General features: G+C 39.7%; 1 protein-coding gene across 4 annotated transcripts in view; it reads left to right on the top strand.

The window, feature by feature from the left end:
- Window positions 1-17923, top strand: part of p4ha3 (prolyl 4-hydroxylase, alpha polypeptide III) — a 110509-nt gene that overhangs the window by 14974 nt on the left and 77612 nt on the right. For all 4 annotated transcript variants that reach the window (XM_070891595.1, XM_070891596.1, XM_070891594.1 and 1 more), the window contains exons 2-4: window positions 1012-1166; window positions 8833-9056; window positions 12399-12548. In XM_070891595.1, coding sequence (XP_070747696.1) covers window positions 1012-1166; window positions 8833-9056; window positions 12399-12548 — 529 coding nt within the window. The remainder of the gene's footprint in view (window positions 1-1011; window positions 1167-8832; window positions 9057-12398; window positions 12549-17923) is intronic.

The raw sequence follows: 17923 nt of genomic DNA, 5'->3' as shown, positions 1-17923 counted from the left end.
GATTGCTCTCAGATTGAATTTCATGGTGCATGACACAAGTGTTCTGTTCTACCCTGAGCTGAGCTTTTCACCCCCCCCCTCCACCCCTCCCCCAATGTGGTCTGATGCTGTGCGATTGTTGCCCTACTCTCCAATCTCTCCCCCACTGCTGCTCAAATCCATACTCACAACTTAATCACCGAGAGGATTCAATTCTCAATACTCTTCTCTCCAGAACCCTGCACCAAGTCCTCTCCAGCACCAAGTCATTGAAACCAATCACTCCCATCCTTTTCCAGCGCCACTGGCTCGCTGTGTCCTAGGTGAATAACGTTAAGATCCTTGTGCTCATCTTCCTTTCACAAGCGTTGAACAATGTTCTCGAGTCATATATCCTTGCCTGCACCTTCTGCCACTCTGTCTCCGGATTATTGCTTCCCCAGATCTTTTAACTCCATCATAATAGGCAGGCCAATCATTCAGTCACTGCACCTCAACACGTTGGAATTATCTTCCTATAACACATGACCCTACTATCTCCTGCCCTGTCCTCAAAAGTCTCCTAAAAAACACAATCTCAACAGTGCCTTTGGTCTTACCTATCCTGATTAAGTTCCTAATTCATCTGCTCTATGTTCAGCTCTCCGCATTGTAAAATGTCCTCTGACATCGTTTACTTGAGGAGTACTATATAAATGCAAGTTGTTGGTGTATATTGCATTGAGGCTTTGTCCATCTCTCATTTCTCATACTCTGCTTTTTCTGGTTACAATTTTCAGTGCAGCAAATTGGAAGACTCGTTGATTTTGCAGTCTTTTGATTACACTATAAAATAAATTATATTTGTTAGCTAAAGTTTTAAGATTACGCCATGAACGAACTAAATCAACCAGTTGATTGGAGGCAGTGCACACATGTTGAGATGCTATCTACCTAATTTTTAACAAAAGGGTTCACCAAATTAGTTCATTATCTCTTTCAAATTATTTTGTTTCTCCTGTTAGAGGTTGTTTCCATTTTTTTGAATTACAGATTTTATGAAAAAATAAAGGCGCTGCACAACAATGTTTATCAGGAACCTGTGACAGCAATATCAAACCCTTTATTTGCCTACACCCTTATAAAGAGGTTGCAGATTGACTGGCAAAATATTGTATATAGCAATGAAGCCATCGAGAATATACAAGGTAAATGCTTACGTTTAAATATTCACATTTTTATGTCTCAGCAATAATATGATTATAATTTTACAATGACATCATTAAATATAGCACGGTAAATATCATTAAATTGATTAACTGCTCTAATTACAAAAATAATTTTCAGTGGTTTCGTTTCTGACTGTCCTTATTCGACACCAGTATTGTATTGCACGTAGACATTAACATATTGCTGTGTCTTTGGCTCTTGCATCGAAGTTTTGTGGGTTTGAACATTTTTGGTTTTCATGCACCATGAGGTGACAGCGCCTGTGGTTGCAGATCTGGAAACAGATTGCTGCTCTACTCGACCACAGAGCAAGCAGTGAAAATGAAAAATCGATACTGGGTAGTCGTTTTTTTGGTTTAAAGCATAAATGCTTTTAATATATGGTGATAATACACTGGAGTGATACCATTAGCCAATTCAATTCTTTATTTATATTTATTTTTGGGTTGCGGGTGATACTGGCAAGGCAATATTTATTGCACATCACTAATTTTCTGGAGGGCATTAAGAGTCAACTACTTTGTGCTGGCTGGAGTCACTTGTCGGCCAGACTGCTTGTGGCAAAGTAATCTATGCTCCAACACCTTTTGCATAAATAAATTATTCCTAATTTATCTTCTCAATCTCTGAGTGACAATTTTAAATTGATGACCTCCCAGCACTAACTGCCCCATAAGAGGAAATAGTGTTTCCCTCTTCACCCTATTAAACCTTTACAACTTTTTAAAATCTCTGTTAGACCTCCACTTAGCCTTCTCTAATCCAATTGAAAATGTCCCAATATCTCAAGCCTCTCCTCATAACTATAGTTTCTCATCAAAAGTTTGACAATATTAACACTTTTTATAGTAAAATAGTTTAATGTACTAAATCTTCAACAAGTACACATAGTACTTTGTTAGAGAATGTGTAATTAAGCAATAATTGTATATTTGACCATGATGGTTTGTAATTGGATCGTATAAATAAGCTAAATGCAAAGGAATCCACATTAAATCTTCACTACTGAAAGTCAATAGCACATATGGAAATCCTGTCAGTATGTTTGCATACATATCTTGCCAATGGCATCATTCCTAAAGCAATGAGGTCATGCACCTCATCTAACAAGTCTGTAGAACAAAGCATTCGGAATATCAAAACCAGCTTTTTACCACACATGTTGCAGTCTCAATTTTAACAATATAGCTTTTGTGCAATAATTTATATACATTAAGTCTGTCACTCCTACTTTCAAAATTGTGATTGTCGGCCAATTTCAGCTAATAATGTATTTTTTACATCAACACGTGGACCTCAGGTACAAAATTCATTTTTCTTCTTAGTCTATTGTGCTATTATGCCAAGGAAATGAGTTAATGGAAAGAGTACAATCTCAAATCATCATATAACCAACAAAAAACAATGCAACCCTTATATAGTAAGAAAAAACTTGTTAACCACACAAAACAAGCGATTGTATATAGCTGCTGAGTGTTACTGACTGACACTTTGATCAAATACAAAAAGCATTGAGTTCATCAGCTCAAGTTGCAAATGCAATGGTTTAATATGACATAACAACTTGTAATGAAAACAAGGTGCTGCATTCTCTACTTCTTGAGTGTGATATATTCACAGAGCACAGCACACACAGCTTTCTAACATGGCAGGCCGCTCTCTCGGAAGTCAACGCTGCTTCTGTTTAATTATTAACTCTGTAGTTGCAGTACACAATATGTCCACATCCACAGTGTGGAGCTACAAGCATTACAAGCTTACAGACATTACACTTCTCCCTCCTTAATGAAGAAGTTAGTATAACAACATCATACATAACTTGCATGTTTATACATAACACAGGATATAGACTTATTTTTTCCATATTTACAAATTTAACTTAATCACTTGTTTTCTGTTTCGAAGAGGATACCTTCTCGAACAGAACCTTCCAAACATGATGTCGAATTTAAACTCATTCGAGGCTCACCTTGAGGAACGTTTTCCTCCACGGAATTTCCTTGATTTTCTTTTGAACTCACTCTAACTTCAGGCTGTTTGTTTTCCTGAATCGGACTCATACACACAGTCTGACTTTCTCTTGGACTTGTTTCCAGTACATTAGATGTATGATTTGCTACTGGTGTATCAAAACTATCTGATGAGTCAGAAATAATTGAATCATTTCCACCTTCAACTCCTTCCAGGTCTGTAGGTAAAATATGATCAATATGAAAAAATCTAACCTGTCCATTTTCAAACATCTTGACCAAATATTTGCGAGGATCACATATCTTCACCATTCTTCCTAGTAACCACTTTAACCATTTATGGTGATGGTTCTTCACTCTCACCTTCTGGTTTAATTTCACACTTTTCCCTTTTACTCTACCTCTATCATGATTCTTTTTCTGCCTTACTTATGTCCCTTCTACGGACTGTGCCAAATTCGGTTTTAACAAGAATTTGGTTCATGGCTGTCGTTTGAGAAACAACTCTGCTGGTGTTCTACCAGTAGTTGTATGAGGAGTATGACGATATGTAATTAAACAATTAGCCAATTTGTGATCCAATGACAACAGGCATTTCTTTGGATTTGGATCTAACATTTGTTTATTGAGGGCACGTTTTACAATTTGTACCGTGCGCTCTGCTGCACCATTCGAAGCAGGATGGTACGGTGGAACCTTGGTATGTTTCACACCATTTTTGCTCGTGAATTGTGCAAATTCTTCTGACAAAATTGTGGTCCTTTATCCTAAACAATTTCTTCTGGGAGGCCAATTGAAGAAAATAAACTTTGCAAAATGTCCAATGTTTTACTTGTTGTTATTTTCCACATTGGAAACACCTTGACCCACTTCGAATGGCTATCAATCACCATGAACAATTGTTGTCCTTCTAGCTCAGCAAGATCAATATGTAGCCTTTGCCATACCCTGGGAGGCCATTTCCATGGCTGCAATGGTACTGATGGTGGTTGCTTGCTTACCAATTGACATGTCGTACACTGACTCACGATGTACTATATATCTTTATCAAGACCTGGCCACCATAAATAACTGCGTGCAAAACTCTTGGTCAAGCACATTCCCAGGTACTGGTCATGGAGGTCTCTGAATAATTTGGACCTAAATTTATTTGGTATAACCACTCTTGCGCCCCACATGATACAATCTTTATCAACTGATAACTCATTCCTTCGAATGAAGAATGGATGAATATCTTTGCCAATACATGTTTTAGCCATCCATTTGCAATATAATCATACACCTTTGACATCACTGGGTCATGTTTGGTTGCTCCACCAATCTCTTCAGCTGTGACTGGCAGTTCATCAATGTATGAAAAATAAAACACTTCTTCCCTATCGGCTGTTACTAGACTTTGCATCAGCATTACTGTGATCAGCTGATCATCTGTATTCAATATCATATGTATATGCTGACAAAATCAAAGCCCATCTCTGCAGCTAATGTTGGAACTGGGGACTTTGGATGGAGGATTGCTGTTAGGGGCTTATGGTGTGTAACGATGGTAAACTTACAACCATAAGTATTTGTGAAACTTCTCGAATTAAAAATTAATGCCAAAGCTTCCCTTTCGATTTGCGCATAATTACTCTCACTGGCACTGAGAGTGCATGAAGCAAAAGCAATTGGTCTCTCCTCCCCACTACATGATACATGAGAGATTACTGCCACAACTCCATACGGAGAGGCATCACATGCTTGTTAATCTCCTTAGATATGTCATAGTGAACTAACATGGTGCTCTCTACCAATTTTCTTTTACACTCCTTGAATGCTGTATCGCATTCTTTTGACCACTTCCAATGGACCTGTTTTTTCAATAGTTCATTCAGTGGATGTAATACTGTAACGAAATTTGGTAGGAAATTCCCATAATAGTTCAAAAGATGCAAAATGATCGAAGTTCAGTGACATTCTTGGGAGTGGGTGCATTTCTGATTGCATCCTGCTTTCTCATGGTTGGATGTAACCCACCTTTGTCCACTCTGTACCCTAAGTACCTCACTGAATTTTTAAATAACTCACACTTGCGAGCAGACACTCGTACTCTGTGCTTCTCTAGCTGTTTGAGGACTTCATTCAATATGTTGTTATGAATTTGCCTATTTGGTGCTGAAATTAGTATGTCATCTAAATAACATACTACCCCTTCAATACCTTGCAAAATCTGGTTCATCACCCCTTGGAATATGGCAGGAGCAGAAGTCACTCCAAACGGTAACCTATTAAGTTGATACAGGCCTAGATGAGTAATTATAGTCAAGCATGACTAGACTCCTCATCTAGTTCAAGCTGTAAGTAAGTATTTGTAAGATCCAGTTTTGAGAAGATCTGACCACCTGTCAGTGTTGTGATCAAATCTTCTACATTTGGCAATGTATTGAGGAAATTACCCTCTAGAACCTGGTTTACAGTCACTTTATAATCACCACACAATCTTACCTTACCATCAGACTTAGGTACAACAACAATGGGCGTAGTCCAATTACATCAATCTATCTTACAAATAATGTTCTCAGTCTCTAGTTTTTTGAGTTCTTGTTCAACTTTCTCCTTGAGTGCATACGGTACGGAATGTGGCTTGTAGTAAACCGATGTAGCATCCTTCTGTACCCTGACACTCACCTTGAAGCCTTGGATCGGACTGCCCGTTTCGCAGAACACCTTCAGATACTTCTTGATATTTGCATCAACGGATGAAGTTCTCGCTTCCACACAGAAAATCTCACTCCAATCCAGCTTCAGTGATCTCAACCAATTTCTTCCTGGTAAGGCAGGCTTGTCTCCTTTCACTACTATTAGAGGCAAGTTCTGAAATTGATCTTTATATTTCACCGGTATGGTGATACGACTTACCACAGGAATTTTCTCTCCTGAGTAGCCTCGCAGCTCCATCTTGGATTTCTCCAATTGGAAATCACGTAATTTGTCAAGGTATAGCGACTCCGGTACTACACTCATGGATGCACCCGTGTTGATTTCCATTGGTATCTTGAATCCCGCAACATCTATGTGGATTTTGATACTTTCCAAATCGCTGTCGTTAACTTCGTGCTCCTGATGACATGTAACTCTAACATCTCCTCGTCCTGTTGTTATTCTTCCATGTTATGTAGTCTCTGGGGATTTCTACTCATAGCTTTTAACACTGGGCTCATAGCTTTGAAAGCTGGTTTCCCCTTCAGTCGGCATGCCTTCGCAAGATGCCCAGTCTTTCTGCAGAAGAAACACTCTGCCTTCACATATGGACAACTTTGAGCAATGTGTTGTCCCAGGCACCTATAGCACAACTTCGACGCTCTCTTAGAATTTCCAGTTTCTGAGACTTTGGGCCCCACTACCTTTCACTTTGAATCTGCAGGCGGTTCACCTCGGTTGACTGACTTCCGTAATTATTATGAAACTCTAGGGAATATTGATCGGCCATACCCATCAACCTCGCTGTCTGACAAGCAAGCTCAAAAGTCAAGTCATCCATCGTCAATAATATCGCATAATTTTTCATCCCACAAACAAAACGATCCCACAATACTCGGTTTTGAAAGTTTCCGAAATTACAGTGAATAGTAGTTTTTTTAATGCAACAATGTAATCACTGATACTTTAATCAGCCTTTTGATTTTGTATACAGAAATGATAGCTTTCAGCAATTTCTAAAGGTTTGTGGTTATAGTGCTGTTCCAGCTTCATTAAAATCTCTTTAAGCATTGTGTTCTTTGGCTCGTCAGACACGAGCAGATTTATCAGAGTTTCATACAATTCCCATCCAGCTTCCGATAAGAAAATCACTCTTTTATGTTCCAATATCGCCTGATTCTGGACTGCATTGTCTGGAACTTCAATTATATTATTTGCAGTGAAATACATTTCTAGCCAATCCACATATGCTTTAAAACATTCCCGGTCATGTCTATATTCACCCAAATGTCCCATTACTGCTACGGGTGCTGCCATTTTAAACTCTGCAGTTTAAACTAATGTGCTCATTTTTTTTACCTCAGATTTCGTAGTTTTTTCCAAAGACAGAGACACTTCCAAAGTCTCTCTGTCAGCTGGCTGAATCCTTCACCAACAAAATTTAAGCTTTAAATCATCCGAAAAATCCCATCTCACCGTCAAATGTGATATATTCACAGAGCACAGCACACACAGCTTTCTAACATGGTAGACAGCTCTCTCGGAAGCCACCGGAACCTGCTGCTTCTGTTTAATTATTAACTCTGTAGTTGCAGTACACAATACATCCACATCCACTGTGTGGAGCTACAAACATTACAAGCTTAGAGACATTACATTGAGGTTGTCATTTAAATGTGTTCTAGGCTTCCCCAAAGAGTCAATAAGTAAGGGCAATGCCTAATGTAGAATTGATCTGCACAATCCAGGAAGGCCTGAGGTTCACGCTCTGATCTGTTGGCTAATCACAGCTGCAACAGGGTTGGGGCAGCCACAGTTGTTCCCTACGTTCCTGGGCTAGGGAAGAAATGGCTGCTGCTTATTATTCACTTACTTACACTGGAAGCGCATGTGTGTGGTCACCAGGGAAGAACAGGTTAGACAGTGATTGAAGGTCGAAAAGGCTGCCACCATTCACTCTGTGGGCACACACATGTAGAATGATTACTTTGGTAAAGCACTGTAGTCTCACCCATAGAATTACACTCCAGCCTTCCTCAGCACCTTCCGGAGAGACAGAGAGAAATTTAGATGAACATATTTAATAAGCACAATATTCTGAAATATCACGTGGTTGAAAGAAAGACTTGCATTTATATAGCGCCTTTCACAACCACCGGATGTCCTAAAGTGCTTCACGGCTAAATAAGTACTTTTGAAGTGCAGTCACTGTTGTAATGTAAGAAACGCGGCAGCCAATTTGCGCACAGCAAAATCCCACAAACAGCAATGTGATAATGACCAGATAATCTGCTTTAGATGTTGATTGAGGGGTAAGTATTGGCCAGGACACCAGGGATAACTCCCCTGCTCTTCTTCGAAATAGTGCCATAGGATCTTTTAAATCCACCCGAGAGGGTAGATGAGGCCATGGTTTGACGTCTCATCTGAAAGACGGCACCTCCGACACCACAGCACTCCCTCAGTACTGCACTGGAGTGTCAGCCGAGATTTTTGTGCTCAAGTTCCTGGAGTGGGACTTGAACCCAAACCTCCATGACTCAGAGTCGAGTGTGCTGCCCACTGAGCCACAGTTGAGAAATTAAGTGATAATTAACTGCAGATAGCCATCATGTTGTGGGGAGAAAATATCACAAGAAAACGCTTATTATTACCACAACAACTAAATGATCAGAGAAACATGGCTTAAAATTAATTAATTAATTAACTTTCTTCAGAAGGCAGCACTGTAGGTTAAAAGGCTACCTTTTTGATGATTTTATACTGGATGCTGCATGACAAAATCATAAAATCTGCTTCATTTCTTTCAATACTTGTGGTTGTGTGCACCCAGCCCAAAATTTTGGTTTCGCACTCTGACCGGGCTGTAAGTTTACACAGCAACAAATGCTGCATATTTTCACCAGCTGCAGAACGTGACAGATGTAAAATGTAAATCCTGTGCAAAAAGATCTCCAGTAAGGTGAACTGACACTGATTCCAACACTGCATTTAGCACTAAAGGATGATTATGAGAAAATCGAGGCAAAGCTCCCAAAAGCTGAGGACCTGGAGGGAGCTGCCAAAGGTTTGATGAGGCTGCAGGATGTATACGCTCTAAGCACAAAAGGCTTAGTCAAAGGGGAATTTCTACAGGTGGCTGGAGAAGGTGTTTCCAATGTCTACAGGCCAAGTCTCTCCAGTACCCTTTCAGCCGATGACTGTTTTCAAATTGGAAAGGTATGTAAACATGGGTGAAGAGTTTGATTTTTCTTTTTAAAAAATATAATAATTTTGAGACTTGTGGTTTTGTGAAATAATGTGACTTCTTTCCATTGAATATATTCACAAGGCATATTTGGTATAAGATCCTCTGACATTCATTTATTGTTGCCAAGGATATGTTTGTGGTGTCCTATATCGTTGAGAACTGTTTTCATGTTTACCTATTCTACATACACGCATTCATTAACCAAACTAAGATCTGTGTGGATTGTTTGCCCATTTTCTTCAGCTATTCAATGTAGCGATAGTTGTACAGTTGTCATTCTCTTGTAAACAATGATACATCATATGATGTACAATATCCATTTTGATCAGCAGCAATGAAAATATAAACATATGAAAACTAATCTGCTATTATTACCCCATAAAAGTGGGATCTGCTGCAAGCTAGGTTGGAAGAAAGTTTTCTCCTTCTTCCCTCCTCTCTAATTCAACTGATCCTGCGTCAACAGTTGTATTTGAGCGCAACAGAGAGAAAACGGATCACTAAAACCATTTTTGAATGTTTATTTCAGTCGTGTTTAGAGCGATGGAACTAGATTTTCAACCTGTTCAAATAAATGGGATTGAGAATTGGGAGGTTTCTATAACAGCGGCTAATCTACAACACCAGCTTTACGCCCGATCGGCAAGTTGAAAAACTACCCCCATGGTTTCTCATTTATAGACACTGGGGCATAAATTAATCTCGGGCGCTAATTCAAAATGGGCGCTAGCGAATCAACAGACACTGAGTCTGTTCGATTTTACATCAAAGTCAATGGAAAATTAGGCGTTGTGCAAAACCAGCTGCCAATTCGCGACTGCCCATTTTGCTGCACCATCCAGGTGAATTTATATCCCATTGTTTTTTTTCCTTAAAGTATTTAATGTTTTCATCACAACCTCATAATTTAAAAAAAATAGATTTTTTAAAACAAAACCTTTATAAGAGCTTCTAATTTTCAAAATATGTTTGTGTTCATATTCAGAAAGTATTATTCCATTACAGATAGAACAATGCTAAACAATTCTTGCTACTGGAGCCTGTTTAACCAAGAAGGACAACCAAATAATTTTTAATGGGTAAATTAGCTTAAAAAGGGACCACATTGAATGCCTTGACGAGATACTTTATAACAAGCCATTTATTAAGGCAAGTACTTTAAGGCATTGCATGATTCTGTGACTAATTTCACAGAATTGATGAGTTCTGGGATCAGAAATTTGGGTGCAGAGGTCAGTGGTCCACACAGGATTTTCCATCTATTCATTTTCATCAAACCAGCATTATTTGCTGCACAGTTCTGCATAACATGTCCTAGAGGCAGTAAAAATGATGGGTTCTGACTGGATTTGATTAAATTGTCTTTCCAACACAAATGAAATGTTCCTGAACTGGCTCTGTAACAAACTTACGTTCTTCGTTTTTACCATATGAGGTGGTTTCTAATTTACCAACGTAAGATTAGTGACTTGTTTTCTATTGTGAATCTATCTGTTCCCAATCACAGACTTGGAGATTGTTTTGTGCATGTGTTGGAGGATCAGTTGTAAATTGATGTAAATGTCCTTTTAATAAAAAATACATAATTATATTTTATTTTTATTTAATTAGACCTTCATTTGATTGATCAGGATTATAATGTTATTTAATACCCCATCAACTAAAGAAAGATGCAATCAATCTAAATCAGAAATCCAAGAAAATCCCACACATCCAAAACAAAAGGTTTCCTGATAAAATAAAGGAATTCTAAACTTTGCAATAAATCAGAACTGTTTTTTTCTTTCAAAGAAAATTCTTACATCAGAATAATGTGTTCACTTATGCTACCAATATTGATCAGGTTAGGAGCAGCTTGAATACAGCTCGGAGTTAACTGGATCTAGTTCATAGCAAATAAAATGGATGGCAGCTGTGAGATTACTTTGCTTTTTCTTCTCACTGATGTTCTGGTTCAGTTTAACTATGGATGCGATGAATTTCTCCACTGAGGGGTTATTATAATACCTTCATGTTTACAGAAATTGTCTGGGGTTTTTTTCCAATCCCACTACAGATTGAACCTCCCTTATCCGGAATCCTCGAGACCTGGCCTGGATAAGGGATTTTTCCTGACGAGGGGTGGTCACGCTAAATTGGATGGTACAGGTACTGAACAAGGGGATATCGGGGCTGGCTGGCTTGGGGTTGGGAGTGCAGCAGATAGATCATGGGGGGGGTGGGCGGTGGATCGCGGGGTCAGGCCAGCAATTGCGTGAGTCGGCAGTGAGGAAGGACTTCAATTTGTTTAATTTGTTCATGTCGGAGTTCTGCGCATGTGCCACCCGGTGGCCAGGAATGGTTCTGGACGAGGGGTGGTTCTGGATAAGGGAGGTCTGGACGAGGGGTGGTTCTGGATAAGGGAGTTCTGGACGAGGGGTGGTTCTGGATAAGGGAGGTCTGGATAAGGGAGGTTCAATCTGTACTAACATGTTTTACCAGAGTGCCTGCTGTCACATCTGACAGTTTCTCATCCTTGTATCAAATGATAATGAAATTCCACAGTTCTAAATTTCACGCTGGATCTGACGGTACTTGAAGCATGTGGTGTAACACTGAAGAAGCCAAACTGGTGATCAACAGAAAGTGTAAAATAGCAGCAGCTTGTCCAGAGTCCATGTGAACCGAATCAGGAGTGTCACGCTTATTGAAATGTTACCTGAGTATCCTTCACCAGAACTATTGGATAATTGCTTACTGTGAGAGCTCAGATCTGATACACTTATGTGGTTTTTTTGCATTAGCATACATCTAGGAGCAATTATTTGAAACCTTGATTTTATTGTTTTGTCCAATTTCAATTCTAAATGAATTTCACAAAAACCAAAGGCCATCTTAAATGTGACATTTTAGAATGCCTGTATGGAAAAGCATTTATATATAAAGAATGCTTTTTATATAAAGCAATATAAGAATGCTTTTTATATAAAGCAATATACATATATATATATATAAAGAATGCTTTTTATATAAGACTAAATATATATAGTCTTATATAAAAAGCATTCTTTTATATAGCCGTATATAAAACACATTCTTTATAAAACCTTATATAAAAAGCATTTTTATTTGGCCTATATAAAAAGCAATCTGATATGACATTACATGACGAATATACTTATTTGACCTTATATATATAAAACACTCTTATATAATCTTACAGAACTTTATATAAAATCATTCATATATAACCTACCTGTACACTCACCAAGCATTATGACACCATTTTAAAATATATATTCAAATTTGTATTTTTCGTGTTATGTTCTCAGGTTGCCTATGATATAGGTGACTACTATCACTCAATTATATGGCTGGAAGAAGCAGTCACTCTTTTCCGACAAAGCATAGGAATTTGGAACACTGAGGACCAAGGAAGTCTTGAGGAAGCTCTTGATCATCTGGCCTTTTCCCATTACATGGTAAGGAGTACATGCGGAAGATTGAATTTGTTTGATGTGAGAGGACAAATATTGAGGACAAAATAGCTGACTGCCTATGAGAAGTGTTTAATTAATTTATGATTAAACTCCCTTCATGGCTCAGTGATACTGCAGTGAGAAGCTTGATCAGAGAGGGTTGATGCCCAATTTCTACTGAGTTGATCTCAAGTTTATAATTCACTTTTGAATGTAGTACTTGTGAACTTTGATGTCCTAGTGGTAGTAAACAAAATAGTTTGAGGTATTGGAAAGGGGTTTGAGGTTTCCAAAGAGCTCTCCTGTTTACCGCAGAAAAGAAGCATGTAATTTTGCATCCCAATGATTTTAAAGTGTGAAGCACCTTGGGACATTTTACTACATTAAAGGTGCTATCCAAATCCATGTTGTTGTGGTTTTTGCTGGCTCTTCAAGAAAGTAATATATTTTCAATTACAATATTTTGAAAATTATAGTCATTAAAGCTGAATGTAGTGAAGCACAAGAGGAGCAAAATATAGAATTCAATGTGCATACAGGAAACAAATCACAATGGGTAGGGTGTTGCAGCTTGTAACAGACAGACAGATTCAGCTATTGTTTCCACTGAATACAATTATTTTATACACGGTATAATCATTAATTCGACAATCATTATTAAGCATAAATCTATAATGTATTAAAAATCTTATGTTTGTGAATACTTCCTGTTTAGAAAACCCAATTTCCTGTTACCAACTTTTCCATTATAAATCCCTATGTCTATATTTATAATGGAAACAGCCCATGTAAAGTTGTTGCGCTGCAATGCACTCTCATAGAAACATAGAAACATAGAAACATAGAAACTAGGTGCAGGAGTAGGCCATTCAGCCCTTCGAGCCTGCACCACCATTCAATATGATCATGGCTGATCATGCAACTTCAGTACCCCATTCCTGCTTTCTCTCCATACTCCTTGATCCCTTTAGCCGTAAGGGCCACATCTAACTCCCCTTTGAATATATCTAACAAACTGGCCTCAACAACTTTCTGTGATAGAGAATTCCACAGGTTCACAATTCTCTGAGTGAAGGAGTTTCTCCTCATCTCGGTCCTAAATGGCTTACCCCTTATCCTTAGACTGTGACCCCTGGTTCTGGACTTCCCTAACATCGGGAACATTTTTCCTGCATCTAACCTGTCCAACCCCGTCAGAATTTTATGTTTCTATGAGATCCCCTCTCATTCTTCTAAATTCCAGTGAATATAAGCCAGTCGATCCAGTCTTTCGTCATATGTCAGTTCTGCCATCCCAGGAATCAGCCTGGTGAACCTTCGCTGCACTCCCTCAATAGCAAGAATGTCCTTCCTCAGGTTAGGAGACCAAAACTGTACACAATATTCAAGGTGTGGCCTCACCAAGGCCCTGTACAACTGCAGTAAGACCTCCCTGCTCCTATAGTCAAATCCTCTCACTATGAAGGCCAACATGCCATTTGCCTTCTTCATTGCCTGCTGTACCTGCATGCCAACTTTAAATGACTGATGTACCATGACACCCAGGTCTCATTGCACCTCCCCTTTTCCTAATCTGTCACCATTCAGATAATATTCTGCCTTCCTGTTTTTGCCCCCAAAGTGGATAACCTCACATTTATCTACATTATACTGCATCTGTCATGTATTTGCTCACTCACCTAACCTGTCCAACTCACCCTGCAGCCTCTTAGAATCCTCCTCACAGCTCACACTGCCACCCAGCTTAGTGTCATCTGCAAACATGGAGAGATTACATTCAATTCCTTCGTCCAAATCATTAATGTACATTGTAAATAGCTGGGGGCCCAGCTCTGAACCTTGCAGTATCCCACTAGTCACTGACTGCCATTCTGAAAAGGACCCATTTATTCCTACTCTTTGCTTCCTGTCTGCCAACCAGTTCTCTATCCACGTCAACACATTACCCTCAATATCATGTGCTTTAATTTTGCACACTAATCTCTTGTGTGGGACCTTGTCAAAAGCCTTTTGAAAGTCCAAATACACCACTTCCACTGGTTCTCCCTTGTCCACTCTACTAGTTACATCCTCAAAAAATTCTAGAAGATTTGTCAAGCATGATTTCTCTTTCATGAATCCATGCTGACTTGGACCAATCCTGTCACTGCTTTCCAAATGCGCTGCTATTACATTTTTAATAATTGATTCCAACATTTTCCCCACTACTGATGTCAGGCTAACCGGTCTATAATTACCCGTTTTCTCTCTCCCTCCTTTTTTAAAAAGTGGGGTTACATTAGCTATTCTCCAATCCATAGGAACTGATCCAGGGTCTATAGAATGTTGGAAAATGATCACCAATGCGTCCACTATTTCTAGGGCCACTTCCTTAAGTACTCAATCCCATCAATTTCCCTAACACAATTTCCTGACTAATAAGGATTTCTTTCAGTTTCTCCTTCTCGCTAGACCCTCGGTCCCCTAGTATTTCCGGAAGGTTATTTGTGTCTTCCTTCGTGAAGACAGAACCAAAGTATTTGTTCAATTGGTCTGCCATTTCTTTGTTCCCCATTATAAATTCACCTGATTCTGACTGCAAGGGACCTATATTTGTCTTCACTAATTGTTTTCCCCTCACATATCTATAGAAGCTTTTGCAGTCAGTTTTTATGTTCCCTGCAAACTTCCTCTCATACTCTATTTCCCCCCTCCTAATTAAACCCTTCGTCCTCCTCTGCTGAATTCTAAATTTCTCCCAGTCCGCAAGTTTGCTGCTTTTTCTGGCCAATTTATATGCCTCTTCCTTGGATTTAACACTATCCCTAATTTTCCTTGTTAGCCACGGTTGAGCCAGCTTCCCCGTTTTATTTTTTACTCCAGACAGGGATGTACAATTGCTGAAGTTCATCTCCTGCCAGTGGTGGCACTGTAGCATCTTGGTTTAGTCCCCCTCAGAGAAACTCCTACTCAAAACAATTCTACTTCTCTGCTTCCCAAATTGCTGCTTGTTTCTCTATTTAACTATAAATAAAATAAATCAAAGCATTATATAAAAATAATTAAGAATGTATGCCTTTAAAATAGGGATTGAATTATATCTTGTGTGTCCTAATCAAGTTAACACCTGTCCTCTAATTCCTACTTCATCTGAAGACTTTGTCTTCATTTCTGTGTACAACACCACAGGAGACTGACTGTTTATTAATAAAAATATATGTCAGTAATGGTATCAGAGATTTTTTTTAAATACCTTTGAAAGCATATGCCTTTATTCCATGCTTTCGTATGCCTCAGTGAAGATATTGACTATGAATTGAAGTTCAGACTCTGAATGTGCGCAGACACATGCATCGTCCACGTACTGTAGTTCGATGACAGAGGGTGGGGTGGTCTTGGATCTGGGCTGGAGGCGATGAAGGTTAAACAGGTTCCCACTGGTTCTGTAGTTTAGTTCCAGTCCAGCGGGGAGCTTGTTGAGTGTGGAAATTGTGTTGGGGAAATTAATGGGATTGAAGGCCGATAAATCCCCAGGGCCTGATGGACTGCATCCCAGAGTACTTAAGGAGGTGGCCTTGGAAATAGCTGATGCATTGACAGTCATTTTCCAACATTCCATTGACTCTGGATCAGTTCCTATCGAGTGGAGGGTAGCCAATGTAACCCCACTTTTTAAAAAAGGAGGGAGAGAGAAAACAGGAAATTATAGACCGGTAAGCCTGACATCGGTAGTGGGTAAGATGATGGAATCAATTATTAAGGATGTCATAGCAGCGCATTTGGAAAGAGGTGACATGATAGGTCCAAGTCAGCATGGATTTGTGAAAGGGAAATCATGCTTGACAAATCTTCTAGAATTTTTTGAGGATGTTTCCAGTAGAGTGGACAAGGGAGAACCAGTTGATGTGGTATATTTGGAGTTTCAGAAGGCTTTCGACAAGGTCCCACACAAGAGATTAATGTGCAAAGTTAAAGCACATGGGATTGGGGGTAGTGTGCTGACATGGATTGAGAACTGGTTGGCAGACAGGAAGCAAAGAGTAGGAGTAAATGGGTACTTTTCAGAATGGCAGGCGGTGACTAGTGGGGTACCACAAGGTTCTGTGCTGGGGCCCCAGCTGTTTACACTGTACATTAATGATTTAGACGAGGGGATTAAATGTAATTAAATTTGCGGATGACACTAAGTTAGGTGGCAGTGTGAGCTGCGAGGAGGATGCTATGAGGCTGCAGAACGACTTGGATAGGTTAGGTGAGTGGGCAAATGCATGGCAGATGAAGTATAATGTGGATAAATGTGAGGTTGTCCACTTTGGTGGTAAAAACAGAGAGACAGACTATTATTTGAATGGTGACAGATTAGGAAAAGGGGAGGTGCAACGAGACCTGGGTGTCATGGTACATCAGTCATTGAAGGTTGGCATACAGGTACAGCAAGCGGTTAAGAAAGCAAATGGCATGTTGGCCTTCATAGCGAGAGTATTTGAGTACAGGGGCAGGGAGGTGTTGCTACAGTTGTACAGGGCCTTGGTGAGGCCACACCTGGAGTATTGTGTACAGTTTTGGTCTCCTAACTTGAGGAAGGACATTCTTGCTATTGAGGGAGTGCAGCGAAGGTTCACCAAACTGATTCCCGGGATGGCGGGACTGACATATGAGGAGAGACTGGATCAACTGGGCCTGTATTCACTGGAGTTTAGAAAAATGAGAGGGGATCTCATAGAAACATATAAAATTCTGACGGGACTGGACAGGTTAGATGCAGGAAGAATGTTCCCGATGTTCGGGAAGTCCAGAACCAGGAGTCACAGCCTAAAGATAAGTGGTAAGCCATTTAAGACTGAGATGAGGAGAAACTTCTTTACTCAGAGAATTGTAAACCTGTGGAATTCTCTACCGCAGAGAGTTGTTGATGCCAGTTCGTTATATATATTGAAGAGGGAGTTAGATATGACCCTTACGGCTAAAGGGATCAAGGGGTATGGCGAGAAAGCAGGAAAGGGGTACTGAGGTTATGATCAGGCATGATCTTATTGAATGGTGGGCAGGCTTGAAGGGTCGAATAGCCTACTCCTGCACGTATTTTCTATGTTTCTATGTTTCCATACCTTGGGAGCCTGTTATCAACAAGAGCAGACATCGAGATTCAACACCGCCTCCAATGCACCAGTGCAGCCTTCGGCCGCCTGAGGAAAAGAGCGTTTGAAGATCAGGTCCTCAAATCTCCACCAAGCTCATGGTCTGCAGGGCTGTTGTGATACCCGCCCTCCTGTATGGCTCAGAGACATGGACCATATACAGTAGACACCTCAAATCGCTGGAGAAATACCACCAACGATGTCTCTGCAAGATCCTGCAAATCCCCTGGGAGGACAGACGCACCAACGTTTGCGTCCTCG

The sequence above is a fragment of the Pristiophorus japonicus genome, chromosome 10 (genome assembly GCF_044704955.1).
Source record: "Pristiophorus japonicus isolate sPriJap1 chromosome 10, sPriJap1.hap1, whole genome shotgun sequence".
NCBI lineage: Eukaryota > Metazoa > Chordata > Chondrichthyes > Pristiophoridae > Pristiophorus > Pristiophorus japonicus.
Note: the sequence above shows the minus strand (reverse complement) of the source record. Positions and strands in the feature narration are given on the sequence as shown.